The sequence below is a fragment of the Kryptolebias marmoratus genome, linkage group LG3 (genome assembly GCF_001649575.2).
Source record: "Kryptolebias marmoratus isolate JLee-2015 linkage group LG3, ASM164957v2, whole genome shotgun sequence".
NCBI lineage: Eukaryota > Metazoa > Chordata > Actinopteri > Cyprinodontiformes > Rivulidae > Kryptolebias > Kryptolebias marmoratus.
In genome coordinates, this window is record NC_051432.1 from 13,337,380 (window position 1) to 13,361,421 (window position 24,042).

General features: G+C 39.4%; 1 protein-coding gene across 1 annotated transcript; it reads right to left on the minus strand.

Annotated features, from left to right (window-relative positions):
* Positions 1-737: 737 nt before the first annotated feature.
* On the minus strand, positions 738-19,639 carry zgc:154142 (uncharacterized protein LOC555481 homolog). Its single transcript, XM_017434325.3, has 21 exons — positions 19,433-19,639; positions 16,448-16,578; positions 15,631-15,724; positions 14,369-14,509; positions 14,059-14,156; positions 12,551-12,677; positions 11,925-12,140; positions 9,050-9,265; positions 7,424-7,564; positions 6,369-6,614; positions 6,107-6,292; positions 4,281-4,390; positions 4,023-4,123; positions 3,427-3,704; positions 3,009-3,172; positions 2,726-2,909; positions 2,420-2,638; positions 1,999-2,133; positions 1,681-1,899; positions 1,403-1,576; positions 738-947 (listed from the first exon to the last, which is right to left on the minus strand). Exons 1-20 carry the CDS (start codon positions 19,581-19,583, stop codon positions 1,419-1,421), a joined length of 3,315 nt encoding a protein of 1,104 aa, XP_017289814.1. The 5' UTR covers positions 19,584-19,639; the 3' UTR covers positions 738-947; positions 1,403-1,418.
* Positions 19,640-24,042: the final 4,403 nt, after the last annotated feature.

Sequence of the window (24,042 nt, forward strand, 5' to 3'; positions counted from 1 at the left end):
ACTTTTCTTTAATCCTTCCCAGCTCTCTCCACATACAGCCTCTCTCTTCTTCATATTTTTGACATTCTGCAGTAGTCACATTTTTCACAGTTTTCTGGTTTTGTGTTGTCTTTTCCTGGTTTGGTTACTGGTATTATTAGTGACCCGTTTCAGCTCTGTGGCATCTCCTCGTCCTTTCCAGACCTTACTTAATAATAATTAAGATGATTTCTTTCGATGTTTCACTGAGATTTTTTTTTTTTTTTATCATTGTATACCAAATCTCGGTTCCTTGTTTTCCTGAGTGCTTGGTTAAGTTTTGCTTTTGTAAAAGGTTCATTTAGGAAGTTATTTGTTTCTTCAATGTTCTGTAGTAAGTCTTTGTATTTTTGTTTTGAGGCTTCCCTACCTTTTCTTCCCTCATCACTAATGCTACTTGATCAGTTCAACTTTATGTTGCTTTTGGGTTAAATCATTGACATATAGTGTATGTTGATGGGTTGAATCCTCTCATATAATCCAGTACTATGAAGAAAATAATCAGCTTTATAATTTTCTCATTAGCTCTTGATGTTTGAAGACGTGTTAAAGTTGTTCATTTGAAAAACATATGGTATATTAAAAACTATTTCTCCTAATTTTTGTACTGAAAATCCAGAAAAATCCAACTAAGCAATAACAGTATCAAAACACTGCGCACAATTTTGAGTATAAAAATACAATGTAGCAGCTTAAATGACAATAACATTAGAACCAAATCTTGTGAAAATAATCTTTATTTCTCAGTTTTAGATGGTTTTGTTGCTCAGATAAATAAACTTCTTGATGTTGTCGTTTATCCGGTCGCTGAAGGCAGAGACTCAAATGAACACCGAGGGTTTCCTGTCTTCGACACAGCCACGAGGGCCGAAGCTGACGGCACTGTGTACCTCCCAGGCTGTGTTTGTTTCTGCAGCTGCGCAGGCGCTCTACAGGAGAGTGGGACAAGCAAATCAGTAACGATAACCTACAGGATGACGCATGGGAGGACACTTAGATGTGGCAGAAACCATTATTTATAGTTGTGCTCTTAAGTTTGTCAAGGACAGGTTTTATTAAAAACCTGACAGAATATTCCAAAGGAAAATCTCAGTGTTTTATTTTGACCTCTTCAGTGGTTTTTTTTACAGCACTCCTCTTGTATGGTTGCTCATCATGACAAACAAAGAGTGCTCTAGCGTACTTTTGTCCAATTAGGTCTGTAATTTGAGCAGCAGTCATTTTTTTAAATGTTGGCCCGATGTACAAGAAAGTCTGGGTGCTTGGCAGAAAAACTTAAAAGGAATGACTTAAGACTTTTACACAGTGCTGAATAACTTGAGGAAACAACAAACTCAGTCTAAGTGTTTTAAAAAAAATAAAATGAAAAGGTTTCTGCACCCACCAGTGGTGATGTTGTCTCAAACTTTTGGTGGTAAAGTTGGGAAAACACTGGGATCAGAGGTCCAGTATCCACGAAAGCCCTTCTGTTGATTAGCTCCGTTACTCAGGAAGCGGATAACAACTTTGCCGCTAGGAATGTTGAAGGTGGGTGGGAGGGTGGAGCCACAAAACTGACCTAAAGAGCGGGCAAGAAATTATGTTTTTCTCTCTGCTTTAACTGTGCACGCTACAGGAAACATGCATAGAGGACAAAGAAGAAGTTTTACGACATTAACTGACCAAGCAATGTCATTCCCTCCCCGTTAAAGATCTCCACGTAGTCCAGACATTTTCCCAACACCTTAGCTTGCAGCTGGAAGTGAGTGAAGACTACATGGACACGTCCTGATGCAGGAAGGCTGATACGCCATGTGCACACAGTCTGGGCTTGGTAGTCATTAGGCCAGTTTGGAGAGGTGATTTCACCCTGATTACTGCTGAAACTTCCCCCACAGGGAGCTGCAGTGGAACGAGAAGAGATAGGAGGAAAGAAACGGTTCAAAAAGCTGAAGATGATGACACTTGTTGTTTGTGAGCCAGCTCTATTTCATGTCTTACCCTCTGCAGGATCCACCGCCTTCCAGGTGGCAGTGAAGCCGGTGTCCACCACCTTGTCATTGGAGGAGAAACTGATGTGAAGCATACTTCCATCACTCACCACATCGTTTGGGGGAGTGTGACTGCAGTAGGTGCCTGATGAACACAAGGGGAAATTTTAGCAGTCTTTATCGTTTTAATTTAGATATACACCAAGGGTTTTATTAAAAGTGTATTTCTGACACAGTTCAGAGGTACTGTATAATATATATATATAAATGGGTTTTATTTTCTCAAGCATATGCCCAAATCTCAGTGGGTTTGTTTTGTTTTGTTCTGCGAAAGAAAGGATCCTACAAAATGTCAAACCGCAGCAGCAGCAGCAACTTATCACTTCACTTTGACATGTTTTTGAACTGAACAACAGCTGACTGTCACACACCCAGACTTCCCAAGTTGTCCGTGAGGCTGACTTTGTCATTCACACACAGCTGACTCTCCTCCAAGGAGAAATTGTGGAACTGCAGGCAAACCAGTTTTCCTGCAGGCACCTCGATGGTCCACTGGCAGCGGGCTTTGTTGCTGTAGGTGCCAGGATAACCCATGGAGGAAATGGTGCCACCAGTGCCGGTCAAGAGCTTTGGTCCTCCACAACCTGATGCTACACAGAAAAACCAGGAACACTCAGACTCTGCCGCCTCGTGACTTTGTGAACAAATTGGGTCATTTTAGGCAGCTGGAGTCATACTGTGCTGATTGTAGATGTCCTTGCGGAAGACATTCAAGATCCAGGGGAGGTAGACAGAGGTGCGGGTGAACACCGAGGGCTTTTTATCCATAATGCATCCAATTGGGCCAAAGCTGGTTATCCCATGAACCTCCCAGGGAGCACCTGCAGTGTCCTGGCAAACCAATGGGCCTCCTGAGTCTCCCTGTCAGAGTGAAGACACATTAAAACACAAATGCAAAAAAATAATTTTATTTTATTATAGGTGAGAGCAGTAATGCTCTTACTGAAGGACTCATTTTACCTGACAGACTGATTTCAGCTCATCGGGTTTTGTGTAACCGCAGCAGATCATGGAGGGCTTGACCTGGAACCACCAGTAATCCATCCGTTTGCAGGTGTCATACGGCACAACAGGCAGATCCACCTGGTTGAGGGTCTCCGAAGCTTTAGCATTAAGTGAGTCACCTGATCAAACAAACAAAGCCTTTTAGATTGTCAAAGAAAAGAAAAAAACAGTGTTCTGCCTAACAGCAGAGGTATTTGTCCAGCAGGTGGCATCCAAATTATATGACAATGAATTTCTAGCAGCACAAAATGTTCTGTTTGGGTCGCAGTATTTTTCTGTTATCAAGATATCATACAAGATGTATTATATTATATTATATTATGTTATTGGTGTAAACATGCACATGTAGGAGAAACCTGCGCAGGAACAGCACCTGTCTCGTCTCCCCAGCCTGTAGCATAGCACTTCTTTCCTCCAGGAAGGACTTCCTCCTCGGAGGGGAGGCATGCGAACGATATTTCATCTCTGGGTATCACGTCCTCAGCCAGCCTCACCAGGCTGATGTCAAACTCTACAGAGGGGACGGTGGGATACTTGAAGCCCTCGTGGCGATAGATGCCTGATATGTTGATGCATCTTTCACTCAGCTCTGTGGAGGTCAGATTGTGTTTGCCCAGGCACATGCGCCAGCGATGCAGCTCATCGGCGTATCTATCAATAAATTAGGGATTATACTTTTCAGTGAAGTGTAAACACACACGGGTTTGCCATCATACAAGATACTGGATATTTATTTTCATTGTGAGATATTAGTTTTTAACATAAACTGCATATTATTGACAATCTCTAATGATCTTACACTTTAATAAGACTGAAGTCGACACTGATAACTGCCTTCTAAAATTACATAAATGGGTTTTCAATAAGTTTGAGAAAAGCTTTGTTAAAAAATATGTAATGTTTATGTTCAGAATGACTTTTTGCCCCTTTAAGTGTTTCTACAATTCCCTTTTTTTGTCACTTATTTACCTTATAAAGCAGTGTGCGGCTGTCAGCACCCAGTTCTTATGAATGAGAGTGCCACCACAGATGTGAGAAAATGACGGCTTCGACTGACTGGCTGGCCAGACCTGAAACAAACAAGAGAACCCATAAAGATTAGAGCCAATATTACATGCTCATGAAAAGACCTAGAGGGATTTATGATTCATTGATGTAATGGCTCAAGTAAATTCTGATGTATCTTAATGATTTTCTTCCCCTACATTTATAGGAGGAGATTCTCACCTGCATGGACACCTGCCAAGGCCAAGAGTGTGGAGTGGCTGGTTCTCCGTTCACAATGCGTGAGACAACAGCAGGAGGAATCGCTGGTTTCCCACATGTACCGGGCCACTCTACAAGAGAGGTTTGTGAGCAAATGAAGCCAAACTGTAATGCACAACCTGCTACAGGTAGCTTTTATTTTGCAGCACTTTTCAGTCCCTGACTCTCACTGATTTATATTTATCGCACTCCTCCGAAGACAAAGGCAGGGTGTTAATGTTTTTTTGTGTGTGTATATATCTAAATAGCTGACAGATTTAAATGCAACTTTCAGAAAGCAATAACTAGAGAAACATCTGCAGCTGGTTAACGTTTGGAGTCAATCCATTTCAAAATGGCCACCACAGCTAATCAACCTTAGCAAACACAAATATGACTGTAACCCATTTTGCAGATATTGAACAGTAGCTGAGACTCTCCACCAACACATAGTTTGAGCACTCACTGATCAAGCAAGGTTCAGTTTAAAAACTTTGCCTTTACCTATTGAAGTCAACTCAACCCAATTCAAGATGGCCTCCAAGATTATTGAAATTAGCCAACTCAAAAATGGCTCTAACTCAGTCAGTTTTACAGAAATTGAGCTGAATTTTTGTATGGTAGTAGCTGGTAGTCATTCCCATATTATATTTTGAGCGCTAACGCATCTCACATGATCTCACAGTATTGCAAAAGATCTCTCATAACGTGAGTCAAAACGGCGATAACTCCGACTTTTCTTAGCATAAAATGATCTTAGTCTAAAACTCTGGCATGAAAGGCAGCAGGCAGACAATATGCATTCTTTGAGGGAATGTTTGGCTTTTAAAACTTCCAGACAGATGCATATCTCCATCCGGTTTGGCTTTCACTCATCAACTGAAGTGTCAAAATATAAATGTCTCTAAGTTGTGGTCACCCAAATATCTATGGCTGCAAATTATTCCTGTCAAAAACAAAAAAAAAGGTTTTGTATTTTTCTCATATTCTTTTACCTCTGAGTCCCGACTAATAGTGCAACTTTGATAAAGCTTGGGTGCAGGGAAAATCTTATGAGCAGCATCTATAAAAATCAGTTTCGGCAATTGAATTGTCAGCAGCCACCTGGGGCTCGTCGCTGGAAGAAGAAAGGAAATCAGGTGACCGCAAGCAAGGACTGAAAGTGAAGCCGGAGGCCACCTTATACTGTGCCCTCAGCACACCAAAACACCTTAACTGCATATACAGGAAGTGGGAGAATGGGGACAGGACGAGGGTGAGAGGGCAGTGAAAAAAGATTGTAAAATATAAATAAATATGAATATAAGAATTATAAATAAATACAATTAATAAGACTACATTACAAAAGCTGTAAGCCCTCATGTTGTTGAAGTCATTTGAATTTATTAATTAGGGTTTAGGAAATATATGACAGTAACTTACTTTCCTGCAAAGAATGCATGAAGCCTACAACCCGTTAGCTGATGTGGTAAAGTCCTTCAAAGGTCATTGTTGCAAAGGTGCTGGCAAATAAGTGTCTGTTTAAACATGCGGTAAATATAAACCAACTGTGGCTTTCAGTCATAAGATATTTAAAACAAATAGCGGCATGATGCTCATCAAAACAGAGCTGACATGTTGGATTACCAAAACAATGTGCTAAAATACACAAAACCACCTTGTTGAGAAGAATGAAAGCATTGTGTTTTATGATTGCATCTCTTTTTTTTTGTTTTAAGTTGCAAGTTGAATCATTTTTAATCAGTGCAACTTTAGGTTCCTCCTCCCCCTGTAGTGTAATGCAGTTAATGGTTGTAGGTATACTCTACCTATGGGGATGTCGTCCCAGGGGTTGGGCTGAACAGGCGGCTCAGTGGGAGCAGGAAGACTGGGGTTTGTAGTCCAGTAGGCTCTGAATCCTTTGGCCTCAGTAAACAGGTCTGTGTGAAAACGAATCAGCAACTTGTTCCCTTTTGTCTGGATGCCTCCAGGCAGATTTGTTCCACAAAATGGACCTAAAAAGATAGGTCCAAATATTCTATGCATGGTAGTGAAAAGTCACAGAAGCTCCCATCTAATGACTCCGCTTACCGTGCTTTAGAATCAGTGCATTAGTCAAACCGCTGATGTCATACAACATTATATTATCATAGCACTTAGATGTTAGAAAATCTTTGGCTTCGAGGTCAAAATGGGTGAACGTGAAGGTGATTTTTTTCCCAAAAGGCACAGCGATGTTCCACATGCACTCGGTATTAGCCTTGTAGTTCATCGGCCAGTTCTGGGACTTGATGACCCCAGTTTCCTCTTTGGAAGAAAAGCCACAGTCCTGGATTTCTGCAGCAAGAAACAGGAAATGAAAGGAAGATTGTATTGTTTGATTTGATGCATCAAAGGAGGACAGGAGCAGGGGAATTTAACAAAGACTCTAAAGAAGTAGATGAAAACTCTAATAATGACCAAATGCAATTTTGAAGTGAATAATTCTGTAAAGCCAGTACCTTTTATGTAGAATTAGGTATTTTTAATTTAAGCAACTATACATTTATCATAGTGACCAAAAGGAGTAAATCTAGACAATAACATAAAAAATAAATTATAGGAAAATTAGTTGAACTTGGTGTTTCTTGAGTAAAATTGATTCTTTAAATTAGAAAGTTAAAAGTGATAATTAAAACATGACCTCATGTAGCATTTTGATACAGTTTGTAGTTGAAACAATACAACAATACATTTCAAAAATTATTTTTCTGAATGCATTGTTGTCATCAAAATGACTATGTATTAAAATAATAGCATCTCAGGTTAAAATTTAATTTTAGTGTTATTCTGTAATAAAGCTTTGCTTATCTTGATCTAAAATGAACTTTTTAAAAATTCAATCTGGGTTATATTTTTACTTTGCTCTTCCAACGTAAATGTGGTATCAAGTCTTTTTCAGGCCTGATAAGGGCGATGATAAAAGTTAAAAGCGTTTTTTATCTTTATGCTTGCACTCTGACCTGTTGTTTGACAGAACTCAGATAGCTCATGCAGCAACTTATTATGTGATGAAGTGAAGTTTTTGTGGTTAGATAATGAGGTGCAGAGGTGCTTCAGCAACAGGCGCCGTGAGTGTGTCCCCTGCCTCACTCAGTCCTCTGTACCTGCAATGTCCTCAGGATACACAGCCTCCCACTTGGCTGAGAAGCCTCTGTCTGTGAGGCGACCGTCAGACTGGAAGGTGACAGAAATGGTGTTACCGGCACTGACCACCGGCGGGGGGAGGATGTGGCCACAGTTTGTACCTGAGAAAGAGGGAGAGAGAGACAGCAGGGGTAAAAGGATGAAAGAAAACAGACGTAGAGTGAGGTATGGTTGGTGGATCCAAGGTCTTTTGAACAGATAAGAATTGATGCTGTTAGCATTATATAATGAGGTTTAACTACAACTGAGATAACAAATGATACATGTGCAGGACTTATGGATAAGACTGATTGGGGCCAAGACAAAACTGGACTGCTGCCATCTTCAAACAACTCTGATTTCTCAAATTCCATAGCATCTCATGCAAATGCTATTTACAAACCTTTACACTGTTGTTAAGTTCACATTACATTATTATTTACATAAAATAGTTATTTGCAAGCGCAAATGGTGACCGCACAAGCTGGCTGTAGCACTTTTAGTCCAGCCTGGGGGGACTTCCAGCAGGAATATAATCATATTTGTTTCTCAATACTCATGTAAAATAAAACTGATGAGAGTGGAATGGTTTACAAAAGAGCGTTCACAAAAACAGCAATGAAATGTTTGTATTTTGAGTTGTAATCTACATCTGTCTTGACTCCAGTCAAACTAGCAGTCAGAATTAAACTCTTTTTCTCCACACTGAAGTGATTCAAAGAACTATCAGCGACAGGTAAGATATTAATTGGTCATATTCTTTACACAGAACCACACTTCAACGAATCTAAACTATCATTTTAATGTTGGCCAAAATTATTTTGTGACACCGCAAACATATTAGAACTTTCTTACTTCACGAGTTTTTCCTGTAAAGTCGTTATTTTGCTCAGTAGACTTGTGCACCTGACGGCATATGATTAATAAAAGAGTGTGAACACTGATATCAGTTCTTTTTATTATGCAAGCTCAAACACAATGCAGGAAAGCAGGGCGCTTTCTGCTTTGGTTGTAGAGTTTACAAAAAGCTTCACACACATTTGTTCTCACTGCACTGCAGCCGTTTCATTGAAGATCATTTGAAGATCATTTCCTTTAATGATCAGACATAAAAGGTTTCATAGGATTAGTTTTCCCCACTGTGGCCACAAGAAGCGGTTACGAGCAGTAAAAATTTAAATGATAGCCAATATATTTCAAAACATCAGTCAAATGATGTGTTAGTCACTTTTACTGGATAAAAAATTCCAGCTATAAATCTTGTTTTAAACTTAAAGGTTTTTCATTTCTTTGTTTGAGGTTTTCACGTCAGACTTTTTGCTGGTTTGTCAGCAGTAGATAGAGCTGTATCAGCCTCGCTGCAGCCACTTAAGTGAAAATGAGAAGTGCAAAAATGCAGAAAAGGCAGCAATTTAGCAAATGTTTAAGTAAAAGAAGATGCACCAACGCAAGCCATGAATGCAAACAGATGTACTTTAGCTTCATGCATGTGTCAGGGGGGAATACCGTCAATTAGAATACTAACAAACAACATGAAACTAAATTTCCCTGACAAATACAAACTAAAAACAGTGATTCATAACAGTAAACACAAAGTGATGGCTTACCCAGAATGCTGTATTTGTCTGAGACGATCAGCTTATCCTCTTTGCACAGTCCCGTCTCTCCTGTGATGGCCATGTCAGTGAACTGCAGTTTAACCAGGAGGCCTTTGGACACAGATATCTCCCAGGAATTATTGGAATGAGCAGGATAGGAATTTGGGTAGCCCGAGGACTGGATGACACCTTTTCTCCCTTGAATGATTACAGGACCGTCGATTCCTGTGGCGAAAACAATACTTGATCAAACTCCCCTCCTCATTATGTAAATTGTTTGTCTTTTAAAAAGCTGAAAGCTGAATCAAAGTTGGTTTTTAAATGCGTCTGACTCCCATTTATTAGGATGATCTTCTCTGTTATTTGCTGCTGATGAGGAGCAGCGTGCTTTGATACAGAACTGCTCCATGAACAGATTCATTATAAAGCACCTTAATTGGCCACAGGAGGAAACAGCTCTGCCTGCCAACAGTTTGATATTGTGATAAATAGATACATCTCAGGAGAGATCAGCCCTTCTCCTGTGCATTCATCCTCAGCTGTCACAAGATTCAAGCTGCGCTTGTGCTTGGAGAACTAGGAGCAACATGATGGCACCACAGGGGGAATTACTCATGTTGTGGCCATTAAGGACATATTCTTCAAGTTACTAATTACAGACCTCAAAAGAAAATTGTGCAAACTACATGAATGAGTTGTCTTAGATGGTGTCAAATAAATGTACTGTATTTTCATTTGTTATTTTGAAGAACATTGTGAGATCCATCCATCCATCCATTTTCTTTACCCGCTTCTCCATTCCGGTTCACGGGGGAACTGGTGCCTATCCCCAGCAGTCACTGTGCGAGAGGCGGGGGACACCCTGGACAGGTCGTAAGTCCATCGCAGGGACACATAGAGACAAACAACCATTCACACTCTCACTCACACCCAGGGACAATTTAAGAGTCACCAATTAACCTAACATGTATGTTTTTGGTCTGTGGGAGGAAACCAAAGTACCCGGACATATTCCATAAACCTAGCAAAGTTTCAGATCATCTTATGATGAAAAATTACAGAGTTAAACTTTGAAAATAATAACATGCAGAATCTGACGTCATAGCTCACATGATTTGTTAATGCCTAGGGTATGTGTTCTAAATGAGTCTCAGCTGCTACCACACCAGATTTTAGGCCAGTATCTATAAAATTCACTGAGGTATAGCTTTTTTTGTGTAGGCTAAGGTCAATTAGCTGTGGCGGCCATCTTTAACTGGGTTGACTCCAAAAGTTAATCAGTTGTCGATGTACATCCGATGATTACTTTCTGAGAGTTTAAATAAAATGGGTTCATGATTACACAATTGCCCGACTTTCATGGTGCAGGCAAAAAGAGAAAAAAAACCCAGTCTTCTGCTAATGATTTAAAACTTACACATGTTGTAGAATATTTGAAAAGCAGTGCAGGATTTAAAATACTGCACTTTCTAGTCTGGAAACTTGTTTCACATTTGTGAAAGTTCTGCCTCAGAAGCCGTTCTTGTCCCTGCAGTTTTACAGGGATGTAATGCGTGCACATTTATTACATTTGAACTGACAGAAAATCAGGGGGGAAACTACAAAGAGCTGGAACTGTCAAGTTCTGCGCGGCTTTGAGCTCTACTGACAGGTTTCCTCTTTGTAGACGTCACAGTCAACATGACGTTTGTTCTCCTCCATCTTTGCTCCGTCTGAGAGTTGCTGCTGTGATGCTTCCTTTTCGCCAGAAATGAGTTCACTCTTTAACAGGTGCCATTCTGCTTCGTCACGTCTCTGAAAGTGATCAAGACGCTCATCTAAATTTTCTGCTTTTATCACTTCTCAGGGCTTTCACAGGCAGAGCAGGCACCATCATCATCGTTTCTTTCTTTGTCTCGCCCACCGCTGAAGGTGAAGGCAGAGCGGTAATGTTTTCCCCCTCTGTGCGTCTGTCTTCATTTGTCCATACCGTTAGCAAAATATCTCATGAATCACCAAACAGATTTTAATGAAACTTTCAGAAAGTAATCACTGGATGTACAACTATAACCAATTAACTTTTAGACTTAATCTGATTTAAGAAGACTGCCACAGCAAATTGACCTTTGAAAACACAAAAATGATTCTAACACTGTCGATTCTATAGATATTGAGCCAAACTTTGGTGTGGTAGTAGCTGAGACTCATACCCAACACATACTTTGAACGCTAACAATTCACACATCATATTTGTTTAAAACTCTGGCTTTATCTGTTGGGGTCAACACTATTTGTCTGTTAGCAAAATATCTCATGAACCAGTGGATGGATTTCAGTCAAACCTCCAGAAAGTAATCATTTGATACATGTCTATAGCTGATTAACTTTGGGAGGCAACCTAATTCAAGATGGCTGCCAAAGCCAATCAACTTTAGCGAACACAAAAATTACCGTAGTTCTGTCATTTATAAAGATACTGAGCTAACATCTGGTGTGGAAGTAGTTCAGAGTTGTTATAAACACATCCTCTAAACACTAACAGATCAGACAAGATATGCATTCCTACAAGGAATGCTCATTTCATATTGCAAATAGCTAACTTTTTTCAATGAAGCACTTTCACTTTTAATCCAGAGCAGTCCACCCTCTCTTTCCTGTCCTTAAAATAATGCATAGCAATGGTGCAATCCTGTTGGAGCCCTGATGAAAATTGCATTTAGTTTTTTAAACCTTGTTGAATTGTAATATGATGGGAGAGGTTAGAGCAGCTGAGTCAACTTTCACAATTCATCTCTTATTGCAACAGAAAATCCTCAGTCTTATTCATCATGTGTTTAATAAAATACCAAAAAATAGTGTGTGGGTGTCAGTATATGAGTGTGTCAGATTGAAGAGGATTACTTACCAGAAGTTGTGGAAAGTGTTGTAGCAGGTCTGGTTGTCACCGTTGTTGTTGTTGTTGTTGTTGTTGTTGTGGGAATAACTACAGGAGGAAGGCTGGATTTCGTGTAAGTTGCCTTGAATCCTTTGGAAGTTAAACGGTTGTCAGATTTGAAGCGGACAATCATCGTGTTGCCACTGGACTTCAAGGGGTTTGGCATTTTTCCTCCACATAGTTTACCTGAGGAGAAAAGAAACGGATAAACATTTTCCCTGAATGTTGGTTTTATAAAATGTCCACGCTGCTTTGATGATAGAGTCTGTGGAGAAAGATTTAAACCCATTAGGTTTTTAAATAGAACCCAGAAACTCTGTCCATTGTAGAGCTTTTAATTGAGCTCATGTTTTATTCATGGAGCCACACAGTTGTTAATTTGGAATAAAAATCTTTTCTAAGATTCAGCGTTACACTATTCTTTTTTACGCACACTTAGGACTTTCCTGCATTTAAACTGTATTAACAGTGGGAAAAAGTGCTTAATGTAAGATATGTAAATGTTTATTATTGCACAAATTTGCTGGGATTATTTAGATTCTTTTCCCATTTGATTTCCTACCCTGCATTCTGTGTTTATTTAGTGCCTTGCTTACCTATTAAAGACGAGCCGGGTTTGTGGCCATCATAAACCTGAACAAAGTCTCCACAGACCTCCGGGACCAGGTCGAAGGAGGTAAATGTCAATCGGACACTCTCGCCTTCAGGCACCGAGATTTTCCACTGATTCGACAAACACAAACACACATTCATCACATAGAATTATTTGCTCCTAAATTCTCTTAATTTAAGCACAGAAAACAAAGTAAATATCTGCATAAAGCAATAATTCAGATGAATAATTAATGAACAGCTATTGGGATCATGTTTGCTCTGGTGTCATGGCAACGACACGAGTTGCGTTTCGACATACTGTAACTCATCCATAATTCCATCAGATTCTGCGTCTGCTCAGACAGACGGTGATCCGTTGAGCCAAAGCCGAGGAGCATGAGATGAAACCACATGACTGAGTCTTTATCCAAGCTCTGACTCTGATTTTCTTTAATTAGACACTTTATTCACAGATCAAGACCACAAACACTGTCAAGATGATGTCACCGAAATCCAAAAGCTGCCTTTTCAAATTATTTTATAGGCAAAAGTCTGAAACCTTTAGATTTGTTACAGCGTGCTTCTCGAGCTCATATAATTAGTCCATGTTTGAAATAATGACCTACTATTGAATTTGTATAATTGATACACTCTAAAAACTGCTGGATTCTTTTGATAATTCATTTTCTGGGCTGAAGCTGTTGAGTCATAGGTTGGGTTAGTGGGACCAAGTACTGGGTCAAAAATGGGTCGGAGATGAGCCGTGTCTTTCTTCACAGTCTGTCGTTTTAAGCCATAAGCTGACCAAATCGGACCTGGCTGGATCTCTTTCTTAAAATGTAGTAAGACCATTAAAACAACGAGTAAGAAGATGTTTAACCTGGTTGGCTTTCTTAACAACTTACTTTGAGTTTGGGTTCCTAAAAAAGCTAACACCGACCCAAGTTGTAATTATCTAAAAAAGCAGATTCTGGATTGTTCATTTTAGCTCAACGTTTTAGTAGCTCTAATTCAGCAAGTTAGTTTTTTTTTAACCTACGTTTTGGGAAAAAAACTTCACCCATTATTTTGGATCAAACTGACAACCCAACCCTGCTGAGTTAAAACAACTCAGGAGGGTAAATCTGACCCATTGCCTGGGTTCCAAATTGGGTTGTATTTTACCCAGCAGTGTTTTAGAGTGTAAATGTGGTTTTACATTCAAACCTGTCCTCTTTTTATCTGATTGAAACACAGTTAAAATATTTTAAACTGCACCAATTAAACAATGCAACATCACTGAACTGTACTTATAATGTTTCAAACAGTGTGAAAAAAGAAATCCCCCTAAAGTGCAGTTTTGTGTTCACATCATATATAACAGTTTTGTATTACTGTAATTATGAACAGGATCATTCTAAAAAGACAATGAATTACATTGCTCATTCCAATTTTTCCAATAGTAGAAATAGAAATGTTTCTGTCAGTGTGAATCTTTTTGAAAAGTGAGTATTGATGTTTGTGGTCGAACCTGGTAGAGGGCTCTGTTCAGGTAGTTCTGCTCTGGGAAGCCTGGAGTCATCAGATCCCCCTGATCACCTTGAAGAAAACCGCCGGCTCCTGCTATTTCTGGCAACAGGGATGAAGAATATTTAAGCTGCATCGACAGCCAAAGGACACCTTGAAACCTCTATCCATCCTTTATTTGTTTCCCCAAAACTGCCCCTGTTTTTCAATTTTACAGTACTTAATGTGGAGGTTAATCATGTTATAGGACAAAGACCCAGCATCGTGTAAAGAAATTTCTGATTGTTGTAACAGATTTAAACTCATAATCTTACCTGATGCGAGCTCTGGAAGCACAGCTTTGTAATGAGCTTTGAACCCCTGGTCTGTTTTTCTGTCGTTTGTGTCGAAGTAGACAATCAGATGGTTTGAAATGGTTACCACGGGCGTTGGTTTGGAGTAGCCACAGTATTTACCTACAGATGTGACACAATGTACTTCAAAACAATGATGGCTAAAAATGTTACTGTAAGGTAACAACAAAATGGGCGTAAAGGCACAGCATTTTTAATTTAGTCTCTTTTAATCAGAATTTTTCCTCTTCTTTGGATCCAGATTCAGCTTGTTAACTTTGTTTAGCCCAAATGGGTCTAAAGTTACAATTAGTTGCAACACATTCAAAAAAATGCCATGTGTTTATTCTGTAGTAATGTATAATACAGTCTAGTTTGTGCCTCACAGGTAACGGGTACATAGAGTACATACTTTTACCAGGAACATATTAGGTACTGGACAAAATACCTGTTTTTTACCGAGTATGTACTGGGTACATATTTGATACATAATGAGAATAACCAGGTATGTACTGGGTAAATACTGGGTACGTACTTAATACTTACCAAGTACGTATCTGGTACATACCAAGTATGAGTCTGGTAAATATCAAGTATAAATCCATTACTAACCAGGTATGTGTTGGGTGAGTACCTGGTACTTAATGGGTACATACTAGGTACTTACCAAGCATGTACCTGGGTACATATCATGTTACATACAAGTATGTACCTGGCACATATTTGGTACTTGCCAAGTATGTACCTGGTACATACTGAATATGTACCTAGTACTTACAGAGTACATATCTGTTATACCAGGTACGTACCTGGTACTCACAAAATATGTACCTGGTATGTACCGGTTGTGTATCTAGTACCTACAGGGACCGGGCTGTATATTGAACTGACTTGTTACTCTGTATATCCGTAGTACATAGCCGATACACACAAAGTTGTATTATTTATTGCTACCATTAAATCATTTGTAAGAGTGGAATCCAGATGAAATCTGATGATTATGGTAATATAAATTTATTTTTAAAGCAAGACTTCAAATGTAAGTCACTTATACATGTTTCTCTGAATTTAATGATGATTTTATTCTTTGAATCTGCGCCCAACCGTGGCTTTTTCAACATGAAGCCTGATTATTTTATTTGCCATTATTAAGCATTTCTAAACAGTGCAACGTGTGATGTTAGTCTTTCCAAATGGATCAAGATTTGGGTGAACCTGGGAACTCTGCATGAAAAAATATTTACCGATAGTTCCCAGTGTGTCGCGCAGTGTGATGAAATCTGCTGTGCAGAGCTGAGTGTCCTCCAAAGCAAACTCATCGAACCACAGATGAATCACCTGCAGCAGAAACATGCAGAGCTGCTTCATCTTTCTCTTTCAGTTTTTTTTTTTTTTTTTTTTTTACACTCGAAAAGTTAATAAGTGAGACTGTTTACTGACAGAATAGGCAAGAGCAGGAGCCCAGTGTGAAATGTGCGTGTGTGGATGTGTTAGACAGCATATGCCTTTGTAATTTCTGTTTATGTGTGAGAAAAACAGAAACAGAGAGAGAGAGAGAGAAAAAATCAGACAGCTGCTGTGTGAGGCATGCAGGATGCAGCCATGTTGGCAGAGAGGGAAGGATCAAGGATTTTATTCTGTCCTTTGGGCCTGCAGAGAAGAGCTGAGGAAAATGAAGGAGACAAGGCAGCCATCTGTCCACCGAGCGACCGCTGCATTCGTCCCAGCTGTCCTCTACAGCCTGGCTTCACATTAGACGGTTTCCATAGCATTAGGTTGACAAACATCAATAATTAGAAAACGGTCGCTCTGAAATAAACGTGTGCAGAGATAAGGTGTCAAAAGTGCTTTATGGAAGGGATTAATACTTGTTTTTATCAGATAATAAAGCCTAAATGTATATGTTTTATAAAACTTAATTTTACAATATAAAAAATATATCTGTTAAGACTGAAGCATCATTGTTCAAATATACTGAGGGTGACAGAAGTTACTATTATAATAATTTACTACAGTATGTGATGTTTGGAAAAGCTTTCGTTCGTTTCATAACTGTGACACCTTGTTCGGGTCCACAGTGATGCTCCACGTGCAGCTCTTGCCATTGTCATAGCTGTTGGGGTAGTTCCAGCTGGTGAAGGTGCCCGAATCTCCAGTCAGCTCCTGAGGACCACCGCACCCTGAGAGCGACCCTGGATGTTAAAGACAAACGTCATAACTGAGCCATGACTTTACAGGCTGTAAATTTACCCTCTCAAAAGTCTCTCATTCATTTGTAGATGACACGTTTAAAAGCCTCGGACCTGACTTTTACCTTAGTACTCATCAGCTAACAAATACCCTAAAGACTCTCCACTATGAAGAGAGTGAGGGTATTCTGCATGTGAACCTAGTTTGCATCACATCTCAGTTTAAAAGCTTAGAACTCCACATTCTGTTTTTTGAATTGAGAAAGCTTCTCTGATAAAAAGCGAACTACAGAATAGAAGTGCAGTTGTTTTTTTTTTTACTCCTGGATGGCTGAGAATCTACATGAACTCATCATCTTAGACACACAATCCAACAATTTTAGTTCTTCACCATGCGCCCTCATTAATGCAGACAAGGCCTTGATACGTCAGTCCATTTCCTGCTCCATCCTCCTATCACTCGTGAACAAAACCCTTAGATAAATGAACTCCTCCACTCCTCCTAATCTGGAGGGAGCATTCCACCTTTTTCTGGTTGGGAACCATGGGCTCGGACTTTGAGGAGCTGACTCTCATCCCAGCTGCCTCACACTTGGCTGCGAACCATCCCAGTCCACGTTGACGGCCATGGCCTGAAGACGCCAACAGGACCACATCATCTTCAACAAGCAGAAATGAGAGCCTGATCCCAAACCAGACACCCTTTTCTTCATGACAACGCCTCAAAATCTTGTCTATTAACACCACAAACTGGGTCAGAGGCAGGGGCCACCCCTGGATGAGTTCAACCTGCACCAAAGATGCAGACACCACTCTCATTCTGGTCACACAGGGACTGGATAGCCGGCACCACCCCCCATTCGCAGATGTGAATACCACTTTTTTTTATCAACAGTTGTGGAAATATTTCAGTCTGAGCTGAAGCATTAAGTCAACCAGCTGGAGCCACATTGTTGACATAATTGACAATATTATTACAAAGTTGATTTGCTGATGCACTAAAAACAGCACTGAATGAGATCAAGGGTAATGTTTCCCATGACATCCACATGATTAAAAACCATCTCATGGTATTTGGACTTGGAAAATTAAAGCCACCTGAGTGGCCTTGGTAACGGCATTGATTATATAATAAGCTGTCATCCAGCAGCAGCAGTTTTCCTTCTGTGATCTGTGGAGCACCTTCTGTCACCGAGTCTGGAGCGCAGCTGTGTTTAACAGCAACAAAGAAGGCCTTCTGTCTTTTTAGAAGAACATAACTGTATATGTGAACACAATTTTTCAACTTGTGTAAAACAAACCATCTCAGTTTTGTGTCTAATAGCCTATATTTTAACTTCATTTACGGTAGTTGTTGGTGTAAGAACAGTTTAAATCCACGTAGCTTGGTTTTGCATCACAATTTTTTTAATAGACTTCAGGGGGCGAGGGGGGCAGATGACCCGCAATGCTGAAGTCAAATCGTTTCCACTGCCCTCATCCAAACAATTAATTTTGTTTTGATGAGGCAAATGAAAGCAGAAGAAATGTGCCTACCTTCACTAATTTGTCGCTGCCAGTTCAATCTGAAGGCATTTTCGGAGAAATTAAATCGGAGGGGAAAAGGAAATGGAGTTCTTTGAGTGTATTTGCATTCTTGCAAAAACGCTAATGATTTCATGATGGCACACACTCCTTTTTGCAAGTTTACAAATAAAGTCTGAAATGAAATGTTTATTGTTTTATTTATTGAAAAGGACTGATGCTCACTAACAGACACAGACACACATTGAAAGCACGCTAAAAGTATGAGGGCTGACTAGCACAAAAACCTGCTGGGACTAATCTTTGACAAACTAACGGCTAGTTCAGGGGGATTAAGATCAATGTGGGTCTCATAAAACAACTTCAATCTGATTTTTTTGCCAATTCATGTGAAAACTTTTTTATAAACGCTTACCTCCATTAATGCAGCATTGAACAGTTGTTCTGTTATTTTTTGATATTCCTGCTGGAAGTGTGAAAAGAGCTACAGCTAGCTGCAACTACTGCTATGTAAGCTTGCAAATAATCATAGAATTTAATGTAATATAATGAAATAAATGTGTAATATGAAACTGACAAGTGCTATATTTTTTATTTTTACGCTGTCAGTTTTCCATTATCTGATTATTCCAGCAGAAATATGATGATATTCATCTATAAAAAGGCTGCACTGGAAGTATAAAGCTAGCTCTTGCTGTTCTTTTAGCACTTACAAATAACTACAGAATTGTTTGTAAGTGACTGTGTATCGCAAAAGTGAGGATACTGTAAAATGTTTTTATAAACCACCTAAAAACCTTTGAGATTAGAGCTGTTTTTAGACAGCAGCAATTGTCTTGGCTCCATTTTGAGAAGCTGTTTTTTTTTGTCTGGACAGAGTCAAACTTTATTGCATTTTAAAGAGCTATCTACAAGTAAGATATTAATTGTTCACAACCTGTTTAAATAACTCACTTTAGAAGATCTGAACTACAGCTTTAAGTAGTTTTAAAAACAGGATTTATGCATGGCTCACAGCAAAAATAAATCTTGACCATTATTTGTTTTTTACTCTGTATGAAAATCAAGCGATCAAGTTTGTTTTTAGGTTGTCTTTTACTGAAGGCCCATGACCTCAACAGGATTAGGTGGTAGTGAATGGGTAAATTCACCGAAGGATTCTTGATTATTTTCTTTACTTCAGCAGTAGAGCACAATCAGCCAATTGCCATGAGATGTATTAATATGACGTGCCAATGTAATATTCCACTGTCCCAGTTATGACGTCTGAACTGGAAATTGAGAGTTTGTCTGATTGCCTAAAAATGAAGCATTTCTAATTACAGGGACTCACCTTGTGTGTAGGAGGAAGAGTCAGTCTTGTCAACAAAGTAGATGACCACAAGGCCGATGCAGATACCAGTCATTGTCACGAAGAGGAACACCAGACTGATTTCCAGAGTGTTCAGAGTCCTGGACTTACGATGACCCTTCAGCACATCCATTTTCCTCAAAGCGGCAGAGTCACGGAGACTTCTTCAGCAGTTCACCACCTTTTTATCCCCTCCAAGGAGAACCATATCTGAACTTTGACCGCACGGATGAACCTTGAGCTCACTCAGCTGTGGTATTGCAGCATCCCTGGTGTGAAGTGGGATGATTGTGATCGAGCCATAAATTATAAAGTTTCATAACTTGAGGTTAATGAGTGTTGATGCTCCAAGTGGCCTAATCAATGGCTCATCTCGAGAGCTTTCAAGGAGCCGAAGTAAACATCTCTGCTGTGACATAGAAAAGGCATTATTTTTCACTGCTGTCATGATAATTATTCTCTGGAAATATGTCACAAACTATGATAATTAACTTGACAAATCAGTCGTCCAGCTCTGACTTTCACTTTCTCAGAAAAATTGGAACAACTAAAGCTAAAAGTAACATTCTGTTCTTTGTACTCAAATACAGTTTTCAGACAATGTTTTGATGTATTTGCTGATTTAAAGTCCCTATAAAATAAAAATTCCTACATGAAACACAAAGTAGGCAAAAAATTAGTATCTTTGTTAAAATATTTTTTAACATGTGTTTGTCTAACTGTGGAAATCAGTTTCTGTACTAAAGTTACTCACTACAGTTCAGCATGACACTGGATTAAACAGCAAATTAATTAATCTGTGTTATTTATGGATCTTTATAAACAGAACTCAGGAGAAAAATTATCAGCAGTCGACATCTTTAAGTGAGTAATAAACCTTGACAGACAGCAAGTATGTGTTATTATAACAACACTTAGGACAGCTGACATAATTTGAACTTTAAACAGGGACACTTTACTGTTTTCGTTCATGAGTGATAGTTACATAATTATTTACAATATATTCTAATTAATGCAGCAAACTTTGTGACAATTTATATTTGTGCCTGACTTAAAACCTTTGGCTACAACTTTAACAGCTAAAAATAAAAAGTCAAACATCAAAAATCCTAATGGTAGCAAAGAAGAGGGTTGTAACAAATGCAGAAGCAACTTGTTATCGTTCCTGTAGCTGTTTGTGTACCCAGAAAGAGTTGAGATGATTAAAAAATGAAGAAAAACTGAGCATGCAGGAATATCAGCAACATAATAACAAACTGTTATCAATGAAACAACCAACATTTCACAAATTTAATTGCAATTAATCTAAATGGTTGTCAGGATATTTTATTCTGATGTACAAATGCTAACAGTGAAGCTTAGACAGCCTTTAGAAAACAGTTTAAACGTCAAATGTTATAACCAACCATCCAACCTGGGCTGGTAGAGGTCAGGTTATCACCAGAACAGCACCTCGAGTGTAGTTAAAAACAAAAACCACCAAAGAAAGAGAAAAACATTATTTGAGGCAGAAACAAAACTTACAAAATGCTCTGAAAAGTGAAACGTGATGCACTCAGAAGGAGGATATGCTTTATGAAACAAATTGCCTGTTTGTTCTATTGTTTGATCACTTTGTGCATAAAGTTCACAGGTTCTCCCACAGATTCACAACACAGTTTACAGTCTTTTATTCACAGTGTTTATCAAAATTGACTTTTTCTATTTTTGTATTTTCTGAGCAGATACTGTGAGTGGAACATGATAAAAAAAAATGAAAGCTTAATTTGAACCTCACAGCAACTGGAATCATATCAGTTTTATTTCTTTCATTTTTCTTGAGACAAAAAAGGGCGGGGGGTTATCTTTCATTGCAGTGATGCAGACAATGAAGAATCACACAGACCAGGGTTTCACAAAAAAAAGCACTGAGGTGAGAGGTAATGAGTTTCACAAGGAAGATGTTCATGTTCGGATGAATCTCCATTTAAAGATACTCGACTGGGCATTTCCATAATAGTATTCTGGACTCACTTCGGCCAAGAAAGAATCTGAAGCAGCAAATCTGTCCTCAATTACTCCGTTTTCTCTCAAGATTTAGACTTCCCTTCAATTTCTGACAAAGCAATGATATGACAAAAGCTAGTATCCAGCCTGAAGACAATGAATGGGATTATTCTCTTGGCAGAATAAAATTCTGGCTCTGACGTTCAGACGATAACACAGAATATTGATATGCAATGTCTGCCTTTGGTTCTACACTCTCACTTCCCCTTTCTGTGTTTCACCTTTTGTCAGAGTTTGTTTCGGAATTTTCTTGCTTCACCGGGGGACCTGTGATTTATGGACACAAATGTGAGCCATAATAAAGCACTAATGAAGCCAGGGAAGGTGCCTTTGTCTGTATGTGTCCATACTGCACAGCATGTTTTTTTTATTTCCAGAAAGGTTACAGATGCATATGTTGGTGATTCATAACGCCTTTGAAAATGCACGATAGATCCGAGCGTGACAGACAGCGCGAGCTGGCAGAGCATCAGAATGATGTGTTGTCACCAAAAACAAAAGGTGATGGAAGAGAGAAAAAGGTGTTGCTGCAGAGGACTTTTTGACACAAGCGCACACACTCTCACACAGGCCAAGGCTGCACTGCAAACAAATGTAGGCCATATATTCCACCGGGAACAGAGCGGCCATCAGGAGGACGAGCCTCACCACCAGCTATCAGGCTAATACAATGCAAGGATGAGACAAGGAGAGGAGACGTAGAGGATCATTTTTATGGAAAACATTCTGCAGAAGGGAAGCCAGCAGAAGCTTTAATTACCTCCTGTTACTGGCTTAGGATGCTTTGTTGTGATTTAATCGCTGGAGAGAGAGAGGTTGAGAGAAAAGGGGGACTGTAAAGTTCATGGAGAAGGCACTGGAAGAATAAAGAATAAAAAAACGGTTGAAAGCAAAATGCATGCAGAGGGTGCATAACAAAATGGATACGGAATCAAGATATTCAGACTAAATGAAGCTGAAATTCATGACAAATCCCCAGAGCAGCTCTGGAGTCTGAGTTATGTCCTGTAACGCTGTGATCTCCAGCTCCTCCTAATTAACTGCCCCGCAATCTCAAAATATGATCAGTAAATATTATTAACACCCATCCCCATGACAGACGGGGAATCTAATGTGCCACAAATGATCGGTGCGTGGTCGTGTTTTCGTCCTGATGATGCCCTGGATAACTGTAATGGCTTCTCCTTAAGCAACGACGCATCTGCGAGGGTTCCTGTGAGGGTTCCTTTATGAACTGAGGAAGCTGGTGTTTTCGTGAAGCTAACTGGGTCACTGCAAGCAGATCTCAAATCCCAACATTGCTGCAACTTATCTGTAGGACTTCGGTTCCAGCTCGAAAACGACGCTGCCCTAAATTTCTCCCCAAATCCAGGGAAGCTGTTACACACAACGGCGTTTACGCTGAGAGTTCAGGAGAAAATGTTAAAGACTGGGTCAAAAAGAAGACATCATAGCAAAACAGATCAAGAAGATGAAAAAAAATATATATTGCTTAACACTAATTTAAACAAATGTGTGTAATTTCCTCAGCATACATAAGAGGAATGTATCTTTTTTTTTTACAACTAATAAACTCTAATAAACGTGCAGCTCAGTCTCTCCTGCTGCCCAGTATTGCTGCCATTAATTTCAGTGTCTCAGTGTGAGTCAGGAGAGGTCCTCAGGCTGTAACAAGAGGCTCCTGCTTCCTCTCATGGACCATCAGTCTTTAACTGGAGCTCCTTAAACAGCCTGGGAGGTTCCTAGTTAAGTGGCAACACTTGAGAGATTATTATCATTTTTTGTGCTCGCGCTGCGTATGAGAGCTGCACTACTGTTGCCACGGTTTAATGAAATGCATTTAATCGCCAGTATTGTTAACAGCACAGCATCAGCCCGCTGATGGACCCAAACAGGGTCTGGCAGTGCTAATAGCGTATGACTATTAGGGCTACAACTAATGGTTATTTTGGTAGTTGACTAATCTGTCAATTTCTTTTTCGATTATTCGATTAGTCAAAAATTATTTCAGTCCATCTCAGCTTCCTGCGAGTGCGCTTCCTGTTCTGGACTCCAGTGCATGTTTTAGCTCACCTGTTGGTCTGCTCGCCTGTGACTGTCACCCTGATGTCTCTGCAATAATGTAACATAACAGTCCAGCAAATTAAAACACTGACTTTTAAATGCATTAATTACAAACTGATTAAATATATTGACCATTGCACTTAATGTAACCATCACAAAAAATGAAATACATTAAAAATACAAACTAAAGTGCAAGCTGTCAGTCACTTTTAACAAAAAAAAAAATGCAAATAATTAGTCTTAATTGAGCCAGGGTGGCTCTGGATGTCCGGAAATTTAAATAGGGTCAGTGAAGGACGGTGCAGATATCGCACCTGTTGCTAATTTTCTATTGCTTCAAAGAATGCTAGGCCTACAGGATAATAATACATCTTTAAGAAAATAAATTAACTACACAACATGGCCAGCAAACAGTCCAGACTTCAATATGATTGAAAATACTGGTATGAATGAAAACAGAAGGTCAATACCAGGACTTCATA

Excerpts from the sequence above, each read along its gene's own strand:
- zgc:154142 (XM_017434325.3), bottom strand. The coding sequence starts at position 19,583 with ATGGATGTGCTGAAGGGTCATCGTAAGTCCAGGACTCTGAACACTCTG. Across the intron at positions 4,124-4,280 it reads CTTGGCAGGTGTCCATGCAG|GTCTGGCCAGCCAGTCAGTC; the intron begins GTGAGAATCTCC and ends TGTTTGTTTCAG. Across the intron at positions 3,705-4,022 it reads GCCGCACACTGCTTTATAAG|ATACGCCGATGAGCTGCATC; the intron begins GTAAATAAGTGA and ends ATTTATTGATAG.